At 43.0% G+C, this 15,728-nt stretch overlaps 1 protein-coding gene across 2 annotated transcripts in view; it reads right to left on the bottom strand.

Moving 5' to 3' along the window:
• syne1b (spectrin repeat containing, nuclear envelope 1b) overlaps nt 1-15,728 on the bottom strand; it is a 138,930-nt gene that overhangs the window by 84,004 nt on the left and 39,198 nt on the right. For both annotated transcript variants that reach the window (XM_047345974.1, XM_047345975.1), the window contains 17 exons: nt 12,704-12,912; nt 12,031-12,139; nt 11,715-11,879; nt 7,076-7,243; nt 6,780-6,956; nt 6,295-6,435; nt 6,030-6,190; nt 5,631-5,781; nt 4,428-4,655; nt 4,243-4,341; nt 3,918-4,105; nt 2,823-2,946; nt 2,560-2,726; nt 2,272-2,425; nt 759-1,384; nt 257-436; nt 5-155 (listed from right to left, as the gene is read on the bottom strand). In XM_047345974.1, the coding sequence (XP_047201930.1) occupies nt 5-155; nt 257-436; nt 759-1,384; nt 2,272-2,425; nt 2,560-2,726; nt 2,823-2,946; nt 3,918-4,105; nt 4,243-4,341; nt 4,428-4,655; nt 5,631-5,781; nt 6,030-6,190; nt 6,295-6,435; nt 6,780-6,956; nt 7,076-7,243; nt 11,715-11,879; nt 12,031-12,139; nt 12,704-12,912 (3,198 nt within the window). The remainder of the gene's footprint in view (nt 1-4; nt 156-256; nt 437-758; nt 1,385-2,271; nt 2,426-2,559; nt 2,727-2,822; nt 2,947-3,917; nt 4,106-4,242; nt 4,342-4,427; nt 4,656-5,630; nt 5,782-6,029; nt 6,191-6,294; nt 6,436-6,779; nt 6,957-7,075; nt 7,244-11,714; nt 11,880-12,030; nt 12,140-12,703; nt 12,913-15,728) is intronic.

Here is a 15,728-nt window from a genome sequence, read left to right as displayed (position 1 = left end):
AAACCTTGGTTAGTGATCTCTTGGCTTCCTCATAATCCTTCAGAACAGAGCTTATGTCCAGCAGAGGTTCAGCACTCTCAATAATGCCACTGATGGTGGTTTTCAGGGTTTGGTATTCTCGTGTAAGCTCAGCAAGGACAATACATTGTTCTTGTCTGAAAAAAAAAGGTAAAATGTTAAAAAGATACACTTTATTTCACTATCTGTAAAAACAGCTTAAAATCGTGACAACACTTCCTTTGCCTTGCCACAGTACCTCTCCGTTATGAGCTTCTTTGTGTCCTCCCATGTTGTCTCCAGCAGACTAATTTCCCTCAAAACCTCTCCAGCCAGCTCTGCGTCTCTCTGGGCCAGCTGGTTGCCCTTGTCCCTAAGCCACTGCTCTTCATGCTGGTGTGACTGCAGCTCATCCTCTAACTGGTTAAAGTACCGGAGTCTGAGAAACAGAGGCACATTATGTTGTTTTTACTGACAAATTATTAGTGAGCAAACAAAATCATGAATAACAGGAACATGCCAGACAAACAAAACAAAACAATGTGCATGCCACACTTTTCAGATTTTTTAAACTTGAAAACAATGAACCACTTTTCTTCCACAATTGTGCACTACTCTGTGTTGCTCCATCACATAAAATCACTATAAAATGCTCTAAAGTTAATGGTGGTAATCTGAAAAATCATGAGAAAGTTCATGGTGTAGGACTACTTTTATAAGACACTGCAGTTGAATTTTATGAAACTTTATTTTCACCATACCGTTGCTGCAGACCATGCAAGCTGGGATCTTTGAAGGTCTGGTGGTCAGCTTTTTCCTCAATGTCCTCCACAGCCTTGAGCAGCTGCTCTTTTCGCTGTCGAAATGACGTCCACAGAACACCCAGGGCCTCGGCTTCGCTTTGCTTCGTACCAAGCAAGTTCCTTACTGTGTCTAACTCAGCACTGAGTGAATCAGCCAGCATGCGGCATGACTTACGAGAACCCTCTTCAACACCAATGTGGAGGTGACCTTTACAAAGACTGCTGTCCAGATTGACAGCTGAAGTCTCCAACTCATTAATATCAGGAATAAAAGTGCCAAGTTCTTGTTGCAGCTCCTCTACCCTTCCACGGTCCCAGCTCCCAGCGCTCTCCACAGTCTGTCTAAGACCCTGTAACACTCCTGCCACCGCGCTGTGGGTCTGCAAGAAAGCCTGCAGTTTTTCCAAGGACTCTAACTGCAGCTCAGCTAAATGCTGAGCCTCATGGTAAGACTGGAGACAGCTTTCTACTCTGTTATGGAGGATCTGCGCATCAGCAGGCTCACAGATCTTGCAGAGCTTCTCAGCCTGCTCCTCTAAGCTTTGTTTCACACTGGACTGCTTTTGTAGGGCCAACCTTGTCTCCTGTTAAAGCAAAGAAATAAAGATTAATGATCTGAATCACAATATTATCTGAGGGGCTGTGAAGGGAAGCAGTAACTATTAAATCTGTAAAAATAGATGCACTGAGAAACGGTCTGGTAGCCAGAACCTGGAAGATTTTTATCTTAATCAGCCTCATCTAGTCAGTTGGAAACAAAAATATTCTTTATTTTTCCAAGCATTGAATGCACCAGACATAGCACTACCAGGTCTTGCTGACAACAACACTAACTTGTGCAGATTATGTTACCAAGTTGAAAAGACTCAGAGTAAGTTCATTATTTTCAGTATCAAGTGTTTAAGATGAATTCAAAGGGAGCCCTCATTTGTTTGACATTTAAAATCATGTCTCCAGTTCATTCAGGCTTTGAGAGAGCAAGACATTTAGCAAGTAACAGGAAGGCTGATTGGATGTACAGCAAAGTTACTTTGTTTTATCAGCATGTTCTATAACTAAGGAACAATAGAACATACACATAAAGACGTCTGTTTTAGTAATGCTAGCCGCACTAACCATGGCAATCACTAATATAAGGTGCTAAAGCTAGTTCAAAATGACACCTCTGTGAACATTTTGTACTTATTTAAAAGTAATTTTTTTAAAATGAGCAAAACCCTTATTACAGCTGCTTCTCTCTGACAAAACAGTGTAATGTCACCTCTGGTCCTAACATAAATAAATGACTGCTCATGGCAGGAAGGCTAGAAAAAATTGTTTTAACGGTTTTGTCATTTATTTTTATTATAGTCCTTAAAGAGAAATCAAAATCAGCCTGTCAGAGTTTAAAAAAAAAAAACAGAAATCGAAAATCAGAAACGTAATTCTCATTGGTGCATCTCTAGTAAAAAAAAATCATCCTGGATCTTACCTTTACTTGAGTGACAGAGCCCTGTAGGTTGGCAATGTTGATCTGAGAAGCTGTATGCATATTAGAGAGTGTGGTCTCACTCCACTCAGAGAATTTAAGAAGAACCTGGTCAAACTGCTCCACCAAGGAAATGTGGCTCTGCAGCTCTGTAATCCTGGGAGACAAAGTGGCTTCAAACTAATGCTTCACGTTTTATTACATTGGCGTTGAACTCTTTTAACATTCCCTTCCCTCACTGTGATGCAAGAGTGAAAAAGAATATTATCAAATATAATTTATAAAAAGTACCTTTGAGGGATGACATCCTGTTGGACAAGCAGCCTTTGCTGCAAAGTCTTAAGCTCATCTTTTAGCTTTATAGTGTTTTCCTTCGGCGCTGTTGGATATAACATTGTTCCCAGAGATGCCAAGACATCATGAGCCTTCTTCAGGGACTGTACCTCCAGTTGCAGAGCCTGAAAGAAACATCAACATTTCTATGAAATATTGGACATATTTTTGGGTTAAGTCATAGCTATATTGTTTAGATGTACATTAACTGTTTATTGTACTTGCAAATCCTGCATCTCAGTGCGTATTCTGGCTTTGTCAGCAGATAGACACTGACTTTCTGGTTTGGATGCAGTTTCACTTCTCTCCAGGCAGGATACAAAGTTTGACAGCTGCTTCTCAAACCTGATGCAGAAAAGGGACACTGATGTCTTAAACTGTTGGATTTAAATCTTAGTTCACACCGTTAGCTTTACTGTGCTTGTGTATTCAGATTAAGCCTGAAGAAGCGATATGACTTTAGATTGTAAAGGATTACAGTGTGTTTCCAATCTTCCAAAGCAGACAAAAAAAATACGTAATTTATCAAGCAGATTGTCTATTGCTGTTCTATGCTGTTGCACAGACATACATTTTATTTTCCTTCTTTTCATTTGGTTTTATAAACCAGGTTTTATGTACAAAGAGTGGAATTTGCCTGAGTGTTTTCTTCATCTTTTAAATTAAAATGCTGTTTTCCATATAGGCTGGAACTAAGTGTACTTCAGGTGTTACAGTTACCAACTTTTTCACATTTTCTGAAGTTACAAGCACAACTCACTAATCAGTGAGGCTAACCGGAAAAAAATGCTTCAATTTGCTAGGGAGCATAAAGATTGGACTCTGGAGCTTTGGAAGAAGGTCATATGGTCTGATGAATCCAGGTTTACCCTGTTCCATCAATGCAAGATCTTGGTGAAAAATCAATGCAACACTGGGTGGAAATAAATCTTGTGACATTGCAGAGGCTTATCGAAACAATGCCACAGCAAAAGCATGACGAAATCAAAGCTAAAGGCGGTCCAACGAAATATTAGAGTGTGTGACCTTTTTTTTTTTTGGTGGCAACTTTTGTGTTGGCCAGTCATAGAGAAAGGGGCCGAATACTAATGCGCATCACACTTTTGCGATATTTGTGTTTGTCTGTCATATAAAATTTCAGTAAAATACACAAAAGTTTATGGTTGTAATGATGAGAAATATGAAAAAGGTCAATGGGTGTAAAATATGAGCATGATTCACTGTAGGAAATGTGGTATATCATTTCTGCCATTTTGCCCACCCATAGAATTAATATAACGACTGCACAGGTTAGGTTTATATTCACAAACTCTTACTTTTGCCACATAGAAAGAAGATTTTCCAAAGTGCTCTGCTTGTCCTTTGCCTCCTCCAGGTCCTGCTCATAGCTGGTGTTTAGCTCAGTCACAGCCCTCACTGCATGCTCCTTGTCACTGATTCGTCTGGCACTTGCTGACAGCGACAGCAAGTTGCCCTTTAGCTGCTCCAGACACTGACAGACATCCTAGGTAACAACACAAGACATTTAGCCACCAACACTGCCTGTTAACTGATGTTAGCAAATGAAAAAACAACTAGCAGTCCATTACTTCAACAAAATAATCTGTTTTTATTCAAAACGAAGAAAGCAGAATATCAAACCATGTGGTTCTGAAGGGCTTTGTAAGTCTCAGATGATGATGTGCAGGATTTAATTGGATTCTCCAGCTTTGCATGAAGTTCACAAAGAGATGCTTGTACCTTAAAGAGAAGCAAGATCAAAACATTATGTATGCCAATACCAACTCCGAAGGGTATCCTGTAAGACTAATGGTAAATATATCAACCTCATTCAAGTTCAGTTTGAACTTTTGCTGGTGAGAAGAGCTTTCCTCTAGCTGCCCATCAAGATGCTGAACACTCTCCTTCAGCTCGTCCCAGTACCTGCCAATTTGGGTCAGACGGGCCTTAATGCGAGCTGCCTCGCCCGAAGAAACAAACTGGGCCAGTGCCTGGGAGTCTGACTCCAGCTGGGAAAAAAACGCAGCTCGATCTTGAAGTTCTGTTCCAACACCCTGATGTGCAAAACCATAACAAAGTCAAGTCAGGTAAAGCAAGATCTTCTATAATCTCCATGTGAAGAGCAAGTTTTGTTCAGGATTTTTGAAACCTGCTTAGGGGGGCAAAATAAAACAAATGCACATAAAGTTAGCACCAGAGTGTTTACACAATCCTTTCTAAAAAAAAGCCTAAAAGACAGTCAGTACTTTAATGAAAAATGTAATTGAGGTTTATTCTAACTTTAGTAGTTAAGGTAAATCTTGACACATTTTCTCTCACGTTGTTGGTTATATAGAAATGGCCATGCTTCAATGCCTCATTTCTGGTTTACTTAAAACTAGCAAGATATATTTACACAATTTTATGACATCACAACCCATTTCGGTCGATTATGAGATTTCATGACACACATCCACACAAAGTGGTGAATGATTGTTAAGTGGAATGAAATGAACTTTGTCTATGCCATTTACAAATTAATTTGTTAAACCGTTTGATTGTAGCTCTGGCTGTAAGCTTATGGTTGTTGTTTTGCGGTTAGCTTCATCCATCTGTACATGAATTCTGATCATTTTGTCCTACTTTGTGTTCAGGACAATGTTGATGTGAAACACAGACACAGTCTACCAGTAGATGAGTTGTCATGATCCATGGACTTTGTAATTGTACTTTTGTCTGAATTCTGTATGGTTCGTACGTGTTCTCCTTGTGTATCGTACGTTTTCCCATTATTAAATCCTTTATTCCACACTCCATCATGCGTCAGGCAATTTCCTGTTGCCATTTGGGTGCTCACAAAGCACTAACTTGACAGACACATGACAGGGTGTGGAACAAAGGATTTCAGACAAACTCTGACAAATGAAAATCTGTAGATCTATGGGATCGTGACGTGAGTAACGTGTGCTTAAAGTGACATTGATTTTCAATGTAGAGTGCTATTTTTGTGGTTGCAGAGAACTGTAGCGTAATGTTTAACCACACTTTACCTTAAGTGCTTTGATCTGCTCCTCAAGAGGCAAATTAGATGATTTTATAACATCTAGCTGTTTCTCCTTTTCGGATATCCATGAAGAAAATGATTCAAATCCGGTTCCAAATCGATCCCACTGATTTTTCATCTCTTCCAGATTTTTGACCCTGGGAGAAAATGACATATTGACTCAGAGAAGTTGCAAATAAATCATTGTTTTCTGTACAGTAAGTACAAAGGGCCAAGATTATGATTTGGGGGAACACGAGTAAATAATTTAGACTGTGTTGTTTAAAACACTTTGTTTGTGTTATAATACATTATTAATATGATGATATTATTAATACAATTGTCACAAAGTCTCTGATCTAAACACCCGGACCTCTCATCAAAATCATTAACAGACCAAACTTACTCTTTCTTCAGGCCAGTCTCTACTTTGTCCACCTGTTCAATGAGTGAGCAAGCTTGTTGTTGAAGCAATGATTTGTTTTTTGCACCAAGCTGGATTTCTGTTGCTCTTTTCAGCAAGGTGTTCATGTGTAAGACTTCTGCTTCACACTGCTTCAGCATCACCTGTTTACACAAGGGTACAGTTTGCATTGTGTTTTATGAGAATCCTCAGAAGAAAAAGAGTCCGCCTCAACAGGTTGTTTTAGCTTTTTACCAAATGAACTTACGTTAGCCTGGTCCAGTTCAACATCAAGGCTCTCTGGACTGCTGAAGTTAAGATCTCTCTCTATTGTGGAGCGGGCTTTGTTGACAAACTCAAGCACTGCTTCCCGCTGACTGTCAAACTCCTGCCAGGCGGCCAGAGTAACCTGAGAATCCCCACACACCAAAATCACCCTCCTAGCTATAGTTATACAAAAGTATTCACAATGGTTGAAAAACATGAATATTAATTGTCCTTTATAAATCAATGAGAGGCTCCAAGGGACACAATAATAAGCAAAATCACTATCAGTAAAAAGTAGGTTAGGGTTAACAATTTGTTTACAAATGACTTAGACGTCTAAGCTAATAATTGCTTTATTAAAATGAGCAAACTGATCTTTTGGCATCTAATAATCACTATGTGAAGGGCTGCTTTTATAAACTGTAAAACAATACTGTTAGCCAGTCAAAAAATTTATAAATAATCTGTCTTATTACCAGTGCCCACCTCAAGGTTTTGCTCCTGTGAATCCATACTTTGTTCCATTTTGCTCAAAGTGTTTTCTAAACTCTGCAGGTCCTGCTGCAGAGTCTCACCCAGCCCCTCTTCAGACTGTAGCTGCTGGCCTCTGGTGATCAGCTGCTGGACATCCTTCCTTTTCAGCTTCAGGCGCTTTAGCTGTTGCTGTGGGCGAGAGGAATACATTCAAAAATATCATGCTGGTGAAACACAGTTCATTTAAACATGCCTATGCAGGGTCACAGTGAGTAAACACAAAGGTAAAATTCTCTGTCATGCAACACCTGATGAACAAGCAGCAGTTGTTGGGCTTCTCTGGAAGTAGAACAATCCAGTATTTTGGTAGCCTCGGCCTGCGCTTCTTTCTGCCCCTGAACCAGGTCGTCCAAAGTAGTCTGTACATCCTCTCTGAACTGCACACAGTCCCCCACTGCAAGCACCATCTTCTCAGCCTTACAAAAGAAGTAAAATAGAAAAATAACAGTGTTATCTCATCACAGTGTTTACAGTCAACAAATTGTACAGCACACTCTACAGCGAAAGTTATTACAAATTATGCAGTTATGAAATTCATCACTTGGTTTTGGATTATAATTCCTGCAACATCTCAATTTCTTAAGTATGACAGAATGGCTCTTTTCAGACATGCCTGTGTTGCATTTTGTGAAGGAAGAGATGCTATGACGTTTCTAAAATGAAAATGCAACAATAATATGCTACTGGTATTATGCTAAACAAAATCTCATTGTACTACAGCGTCATATCCTCCAGTTAACAAAAGGTTATAAAATTATTAAACACAGAACACAAGACATTAACATAATATTGTACAATACTAAGTATTGTCGTTGTGATAATAATTGAGAATAATCTTCATTTTTCTCACTCTTTTCATTCTTATGTATGTATTTTCCCACCAATCTCCCTGAGCTTTAGGATTTGGATTATAAGATCTCTGCAAGGTGTGGCTATAAAGGATGTAAATGTAAGTCCATCCAAGTTGCTGGATATATTATTTGCATAGAATACTCCTGTAAACAAGGTCTGAAAGCCCACAGTTTTAGCTTCCTCTTGGATGTACTAGCTACATTCTACGTCGCTGAGTGATGGATTAACGAAAACGATTTGTCACAGTCAGTCTGGTGGAGATGTGTGTACTTCAAAATATAAGGCCCACTGTATCTGTGGTCATAAACTTACCAGTGTGTAGCAATTACTTTGAAATGGGTTAGTCTGGTAAACATCCTACAGTTGTCATAAAATGGCAAATCAAAGGGGAGAAGGAGAACAGTCCAGCTGAAATGGGTGCTATGCTTCTGCAGAGGAACATTATGATGGATCCGATATCGAGGGCTTTGATTGTTTTTATAGGCACCTGAACCATGAAGCAAATGGAGCAGCTGATTCTCCATTTGTGGGGGTTCTGCTCACCCATGTTTTGACCCAGTTAATTATAATCACTCCCTGCAGTATGACAAATTGATAAAGTCTCTTATTTTCTTACTGGACCTTTTTAATTAGTAGGCAAAAACAAAACAAGATCTGTGCACAAATTTTCTATGGGACTGAGATTTGTGATGGCCGCTACAAAACATTGACCATTGCAGCAAAACATGCAAGAAATCATGGTGATGTTACCCCACTAAAGCAATGGCTTCCTCCTGTCTGAGGGGCCTTTCAGCCAATGTTAGTCCAGGCCTGTTTTTACTGTGGATGACAACACTCTCTAGTAAGCTTCAGACATTCAAAATTCAAAATAATTCTTCCTCTTATTCTGAAATTTAGCAAATATAAATATTTTTGAGCGCCAGAGAGCACCTGGTGGCTGGGTTGCTCCTCGCGGGACCCGGCCGGGCCAAGCCCAAAGGAGAGACGCGAGGCCATCTCCCAGTGGGTCCACCACCTGCAGGGGGAACTGTGAGGGACTGGTGCAAAGAGGATTGGCTGGCGGACGAAGGTGGAGACCTTGGCGGCCCGATCCCCGGATGCTTAGGCTGGCTCTAGGGATGTGGAATGTCACCTCACTGGGGGGGAAGGAGCCTGAGCTTGTGCGGGAGGTTGAGAAATATTGATTAGAAATAGTTGGGCTCGCCTCCACGCACAGCGTGGGCTGTGGAACCCATCTCCTTGAGAGGGGTTGGACTCTCTTCTACTCTGGAGTGGCCCACGGGGAGAGGCGGCGGGCTGGGGTGGGTTTGCTTGTTGCCCCCAGCTCAGCCGACTCGTGTTGGGGTTTATCCCAGTGGATGAGAGGGTCACATCCCTGCACCTTCGGGTTGGGGAGAGGTCTCTGACTGTCATTTCGGCCTACTGGCCGGGCGGTAGTGCGGAGTACCTGGCCTTCTTGGCGTCCCTGTCGGGGTTGCTGGATAGTGCCCCTCACGGGGACTCCATTATTCTGCTGGGGGACTTCAACGCCCACTTGGGAAACGACAGTAACACCTGGAGAGGCGTGATCGGGATGAATGGCCTCCCCGATCCGAAACCGAGTGGTGTTTCGTTATTGGACTTCTGTACTAGTCACGGATTGTCCATAATGAACACCATGTTCAAACATAAGGGTGTCCATCAGTGCAGTTGACACCAGGACACCCTAGGCAGGAGGTCGATGATCGACTTTGTTGTCGTATCGTCAGACTTTCGGCCGCATGTTTTGAACACTCGGGTGAAGAGAGGGGCTGAGCTGTCCACTGATCACCACCTGGTGGTGATTTGGATCCGCTGGAGGAGGAGAAAGCCGGACAGACTTGGCAGGCCCAAGCGCATAGTGAGGGTCTGCCGGGAACGTCTGGCAGAGCCCTCTGCCATGGATGTATTCAACTCTCACCTCCAGGAGAGTTTTGACCAGATTCTGGGGAATGTTGGAGACATAAAATCCGAGTGGACCATGTTCTCCGCATCTATTGTCAATGCTGCTGCCCGTAGCTGCGGCCGCAAGGTCTGCGGTGCCTGTCGCAGCGGCAATCCCCGAACCCGGTGGTGGACACCGGTAGTAAGGGACGCTGTCAAGCTGAAGAAGGGAGTCCTATCGGCTGTGGTTGGCTTGTGGGACTCCTGAGGCGGCCGACGGGTACCGTGAGGCCAAGCGTGCCAGTGGATTTTGTCTCTTCTTTTTGCAGATGACGTGGTCCTGCTGGCCCCCTCTAACCAAGACCTACAGCATGCGCTGGGGCGGTTCGCAGCTTAGTGTGAAGAGGCTGGGATGAGGACCAGCTCCTCCAAGTCCGAGGCCATGGTTCTCGACCGGAAAAGGGTGGCTTGTCCTCTTCAGGTTGGAGGGGAGTTCCTGCCTCAAGTGGAGGAGTCTTGTTCTCGTGTAAGGGAAGAATGGAGCGGGAGATCGGTGCAGCTGCCGCAATAATGGGGGCACTGTGCCGGTTCATTGTGGTGAAGAGAGAGCTGAGCTGAGCCGAAAAGCGAAGCTCCCGATTTACCGGTCGGTCTACGTTCCTACCCTCACCTATGGCCATGAACTTTGGGTCATGACCGAAAGAACGAGATCCCGGATACAAGCGGCTGAAATGAGCTTCCTCCGTAGGGTGGCCGGGCACTCCCTTAGAGATAGGGTGAGGAGCTCGGCCATCCGGGAGGGGCTCGGAGTAGAGCCGCTGCTCCTCCACATCGAGAGGAGCCAGTTGAGGTGGCTCGGGCATCTATACCGGATGCCTCCTGGACGCCTTCCTTGGGAGGTGTTCCAGGCACGTCCCACCGGGAGGAGGCCCAGGGGACGGCCCAGGACACACTGGAGGGACTATGTCTCTCGGCTAGCCTGGGAACGCCTTGGGCTCCCCCTGGAGGAGCTGGAGGAGGTGTCTGGAGAGAGGGACGTCTGGGCGTCTCTGCTGAGTCTGCTGCCGCGACCTAGTTCCGGATAAAGCGGAAGACGACGAGTACGAGTACGAATATTTTTGTTAATCCAAACTGAGCTAAACAAAACAAGTTTAGTCTGATTTAATGACAGATAGTAAGAAAAACATTTTTATCTTTTCTTAAGCACTGTATGTACATAAATATCTGGTTTCAACTCTCAGTAGTCAATATTTCAAATTAATTGACTGTCTATTAGAGGGTTTTATCGTAACGCTGCATAAAAGTTATACCTGTATATCCAATGTATGGGTTTCAGTAAGAATGGCTTATAAATCTCTCCTGAAAATTTTTTTGAAGTGCAGGAAACTGTCTGGAATTCTGCTTCTATGTAGAAGATGATGAGGTTTGACTAAATTCACTTCATTTGTCTATTAATACATTTGGTTTATGTAAGAGTTATTAGTAAAAAAAAAAAAGAAATTGTTAACCTGTGATTACAAACAAAACTATACTGTTGTATGCATATAATACCTGAAGTTTAACAGAATTATATGTAGTGTCAGTGTTTGAGTTCATTGTAAACATCATAGTAAACATTACATTCGATTTAAAATTTAATTTTGGGCCTTTATTTTACATTTATCTATTAACTGGTTATATTCAACTATTTTTGCAAAGGTAAAACTTAGTACCCAAACTTTTAAACACCAAATCCATTTAAAGGATTTTTATACAATGAATGTACAAATTTTGCTAACAAGTATTTCAAGTTTTCACCCTTTGTTCCCCATTATGGTCTAGCCTAAAAACTAACCTCTGGATGTAAAAAGCTGACTGTTTACTAACAAAATTGATAATTAACACATACATATGATATTAAGGTAAGGAAAACACCTCCTAGAATGTTATAGCCTACCAAATATCCACATGCAAGCAGCCCTTTGACTTTGTAGTATTTCACAAACTGGTATATCAATGACAACAGTGATTCAATAAATTATGCAGCTCTATCCACATAGTCCTTTAACGTAGTCCTTTAAAAAGGAGGTCACAGCCTTCAACAATGTACGATAAATTACCAGAAAGCACTGAAAGGACACATGAGTGATTTACCTCAAAGAGAGAGGCAAGAAGACCCTTAAAATCAGCAGAGAGTTTGCTTAGAGTGCTTCCCTGCCTTTGGGCATCGCTCTCCGCACAGATTTCAATCAATACAGCCATACGGGCTTTCAGCCAAGCAAGATTCCCCTCCTGTAGCTCTGCATCATTTCTCAGCTCCTGCAAACAAGAACAAAAGCTAAAAAAACCTACATGGGCAAAGGTGTCATCTGATTCCACAGTCTCATCTCTTCAGGAGTGACAATGTGAAGGGAGTATCACTCTGCAAATGACAAACCATAAAAGAAGCAAGGCAAAGGATGTGACTCACCGTGATGGTAGCTTTCACTTGATTATATTTTCTGGGGTCGCTGGCTCGGTTTCTCAGCAGCCTCAGTTGGCTTTCTTTAGATATAAGCCAGCATGAGAGTTCAGCGTACCTGTTGTAGAACAAGAAAGAGAATACAGAAACCAGTTCAAAAGAAAAAGGATACACAAAATAATCTCATCAATATTATATATTATATAATTATATTATATAATTTTAAGTCACGAAGAAGCTACTTATGCAATATTTTGGAAGTTCAAATGCATATTTCACAAAAAGGCAAACTATTGTCTGTGTCATTATTAAAAATTACATTCTGCTTTCACTTCAGGAATAGAAGTCTGTATCAAGAGGTGAAATAACAGGTAAAAATCCTTACTTCCCAATAATGCAGTTTCATTTTTTTATTTGGACAGAACTATTCACACTGAAAAGAAAAACACAGCAAACTGCAGCTGCTTTCTGTCAGAAGCAGTGGAAGAATCTTAACACAATTACTTTAAGTATGTAAAAAGCTTGTGACACAGAAACCACACACAGCCATTCATACAGTTCCAGTTTCTAGACTGTGGTCAAGAGGAAGCGAATACTGCAACCTGCTGCTTTTCAACCTTCTTTTCTTGTTTTAGCTTAATCGATTTTACAAAAAACTAATATTTTCTTTAAAATACTGTACCTTGCATCATACTCCTTCCATTTATCTTGGTGCTGCATGAGCTTCTGATGAGTGTTCTCAATTTCCTCCTGAACCTCAGCGAAGTCCCTTTTTGCCGTTTCCACAATCTGGTGAGCTGGGTCAGCCTCAGGTAGCTTTTGACAGAGTTCTTCCATCAACTGTAGCCTTTTCTCACATATGGACTGAGGGCCCTTTTCCCTAAAGAAAGCCTTAATGGCATTTAACACAGCATAATACGTTATTACGACAGTAATACAGGAAGAGCTTCAATTCTTTTTCATTGAGCAAAATCCTTAAAATATTTACGTCCCATTTTGTCACATTACAACCACAAACTTCAATGTTAATATTTTATGTAATAGAATTGTTGTACAGTTGTGATGTGTGAAGAAGAAGGATAATGTCACAATGTGGTTTTGGATCAGACCAAAGTGCAGACAAGAGCTCGGCAGGATGAATTTGTAATTCAAGGATTTATTTACAAGGTCAAAAACGTAGCAAAATCACTGCAGGTTTTCCCAAGGCAAGGCGTGGCAAAAAAAACAAAGCATAATCATGGACAAGAACGAGGTGTCACGAACACAAGAACCAGCACTGAACAAAGACACAAAACCAACTTATATACTGTGAGATAACAAAGGCAGATAATCAACGGAACAGGTGCGACAAGGAGGCAGGGAAGCAGAAGGAACAGGTGAAACAAATACAAAGGCTGAGGATGGGCAAAGTAACTAATAAACAGAAACACAGACCAAGCAAACCTATAGACAAAGATAAATAATCAAATGGGGAATAAGAAAACTAGAATAATCATGACTAAAGTAAACAGAGAAACTTTAGGTTAAGGATTTAACCCCGGTTCTCTGAAACATGAGTGAGGTATCTCACTATGGGACACGCCTCCAGCGCCTTTCCTCCAGAAGCTCTATTACATTACGCCAGTCTTGACTGGCAGGCGGAAGTGACGTCCGCTCCCATGGGAGGACTTCCTCCCAGTATAAAAGTCGACGTCACGTAGGTGATCTTCAGTTTAATAAGCACACCTCTTCCTCGCTCCCTGCAAGGAGGGTGATCTGGTGAGATACCTCACTCATGTTTCAGAGAACCGGGGTTAAATCCTTAACCTAAAGTTCTCTTTCAACATTCGTTTCGGTATCTCACTATGGGATATTTCTGCTCCCGTATTGCCAGATAAGCTCACTCGAAGACCAACAGATTGCATCCTGCATTCATGGCAATGTGGAACCCACACCCAGAACCGTGTGAGCCAGTGTGGGCCTGGTGACATCCAGTTTATAGAACCTAGTGAAGGTGTGAGGGGTCGCCCAGTTGGCAGCCTCACATATTTCCTCCACAGGTATACCCTGGAACAGTGCCCAGGATGATGCCACACCACGAGTGGAATGAGCCCGCAGACCTGCAGGGGGTGCACGGCCTCTGCTCTCATAAGCCATAATAATAGCCCCCACTACCCAATGCGAAAGACGTTGCTTTGTGAGAGGCTTTCCTTTATGTGATGAAGCCCACGACACAAACAGCTGCTCTGATTTACGAAAATCTGCTGTTATTTCCACATATAACCGCAGAGCTCGTACTGGGCAGAGCGTATGCAGTCGTTCATGCTCCTGAGAGGAGAATGGTGGTGGGTAGAAAGCCATTAATTCAAGGGCACGGCATGGCAGAGCCGTAGCAACCTTAGGTATAAAGGCAGGATTAGGTTTCAGTAAAACCCTTGACTCACCCAGAAACTGCATGCAGGACGGGTTAACTGAGAGTGCTTGAATGTCACTCACATGCTTAGCAGAAACCAGAGCAATCAATAAGGCCGTTTTAAAGGAAAGCACTTTGAGCTCAACCTGCTGCAACGGTTCGAACGGTGCACGTGACAACGCATCGAGTACCATAGGTAAATCCCATGAAGGAGTGAGGCTCCTCGACACTGGACGGAGCCGTCGTGCACCTTTCATAAATTGACACACCAGGGGGTGCTGCCCCACTGTTTTGTCACCAAAGCCAACGTGACAGGCTGAAATAGCAGCCAGGTACACCTTCACAGTGGAAAAAGCCAAGCCTTTATCCAACAGTGCCTGCAGAAAAGTTAAAACGTCCGACACAGGGCTTTGCATTACGCTCACCATAGGTTTTTGCGCACCAACCCACAAATGCCTGCCATTTACCCTCATACACGTTACGCGTGGAAACGGCCCTTGCATTTTGAATTGTGTCAATAACGCTCTGGGGAAGCCCACTGGCAGCCAGATTTAACCCCTCACAGGCCAGGCCCATAGGGCCATGCGCTCTGGATGCGGATGAAATATTTCTCCGCGTGCCTGCGTCAGGAGATCTCTGCGGAGGGGAAGCCGCAATGGCTCGCCGTGTAGCATCTGAAAAATCTCCGCTAGCCAATGTTTCCCTGGCCAGCGGGGAGCTATCAGAATGAGTGAGTGTTTTCCCTCTCGCACCCTGGTGAGAGTAGGAATGATCAGTTCCAGCGGGGGAAAGGCGTACAATAGGGCCGGCGGCCATTTGTGCGCTAGAGCATCCAGCCCAAGCGGAGCTTGTTGCTCTGTCAGTGAGAAAAACATCGGACACTGAGCATTTTCCCCTGATGCGAAGAGGTCGACCTCCGCTCGACAGTACCTCTTCCATATCTGGGACATCACCTCGCTGTGGAGTTTCCACTCTTTGTAGCGGAGATTGCCCTTTGACAGCAGATCCGCGCCTCTGTTCATTACCCCTGGCACGTGAGTCGCTCTTAGCGACAGCAAGTGTGAGCTGGTCCAGATTATCAGTCTGTATGCCAGCTCGTGTAAATGACGTGAGTGCAGACCCCCCTGTCTGTTGATGTAAGCAACCACTGTTGTGTTGTCCGTTCTGACCAAAACATGGTGCCCTTTGATAAAGGGCAGAAAGTGTCTCAGTCCCAGCATCACGGCCAGGAGTTCCAGACAATTTATGTGAGCTGTCTGTGTTTGTGGACTCCAAACACCGTTTACCATCATCCCCTTGTGAGTGGCTCCCCAGC

The sequence above is a fragment of the Girardinichthys multiradiatus genome, chromosome 19 (assembly GCF_021462225.1).
Source record: "Girardinichthys multiradiatus isolate DD_20200921_A chromosome 19, DD_fGirMul_XY1, whole genome shotgun sequence".
In the NCBI taxonomy this organism is placed as follows: domain Eukaryota; kingdom Metazoa; phylum Chordata; class Actinopteri; order Cyprinodontiformes; family Goodeidae; genus Girardinichthys; species Girardinichthys multiradiatus.
Note: the sequence above shows the minus strand (reverse complement) of the source record. Positions and strands in the feature narration are given on the sequence as shown.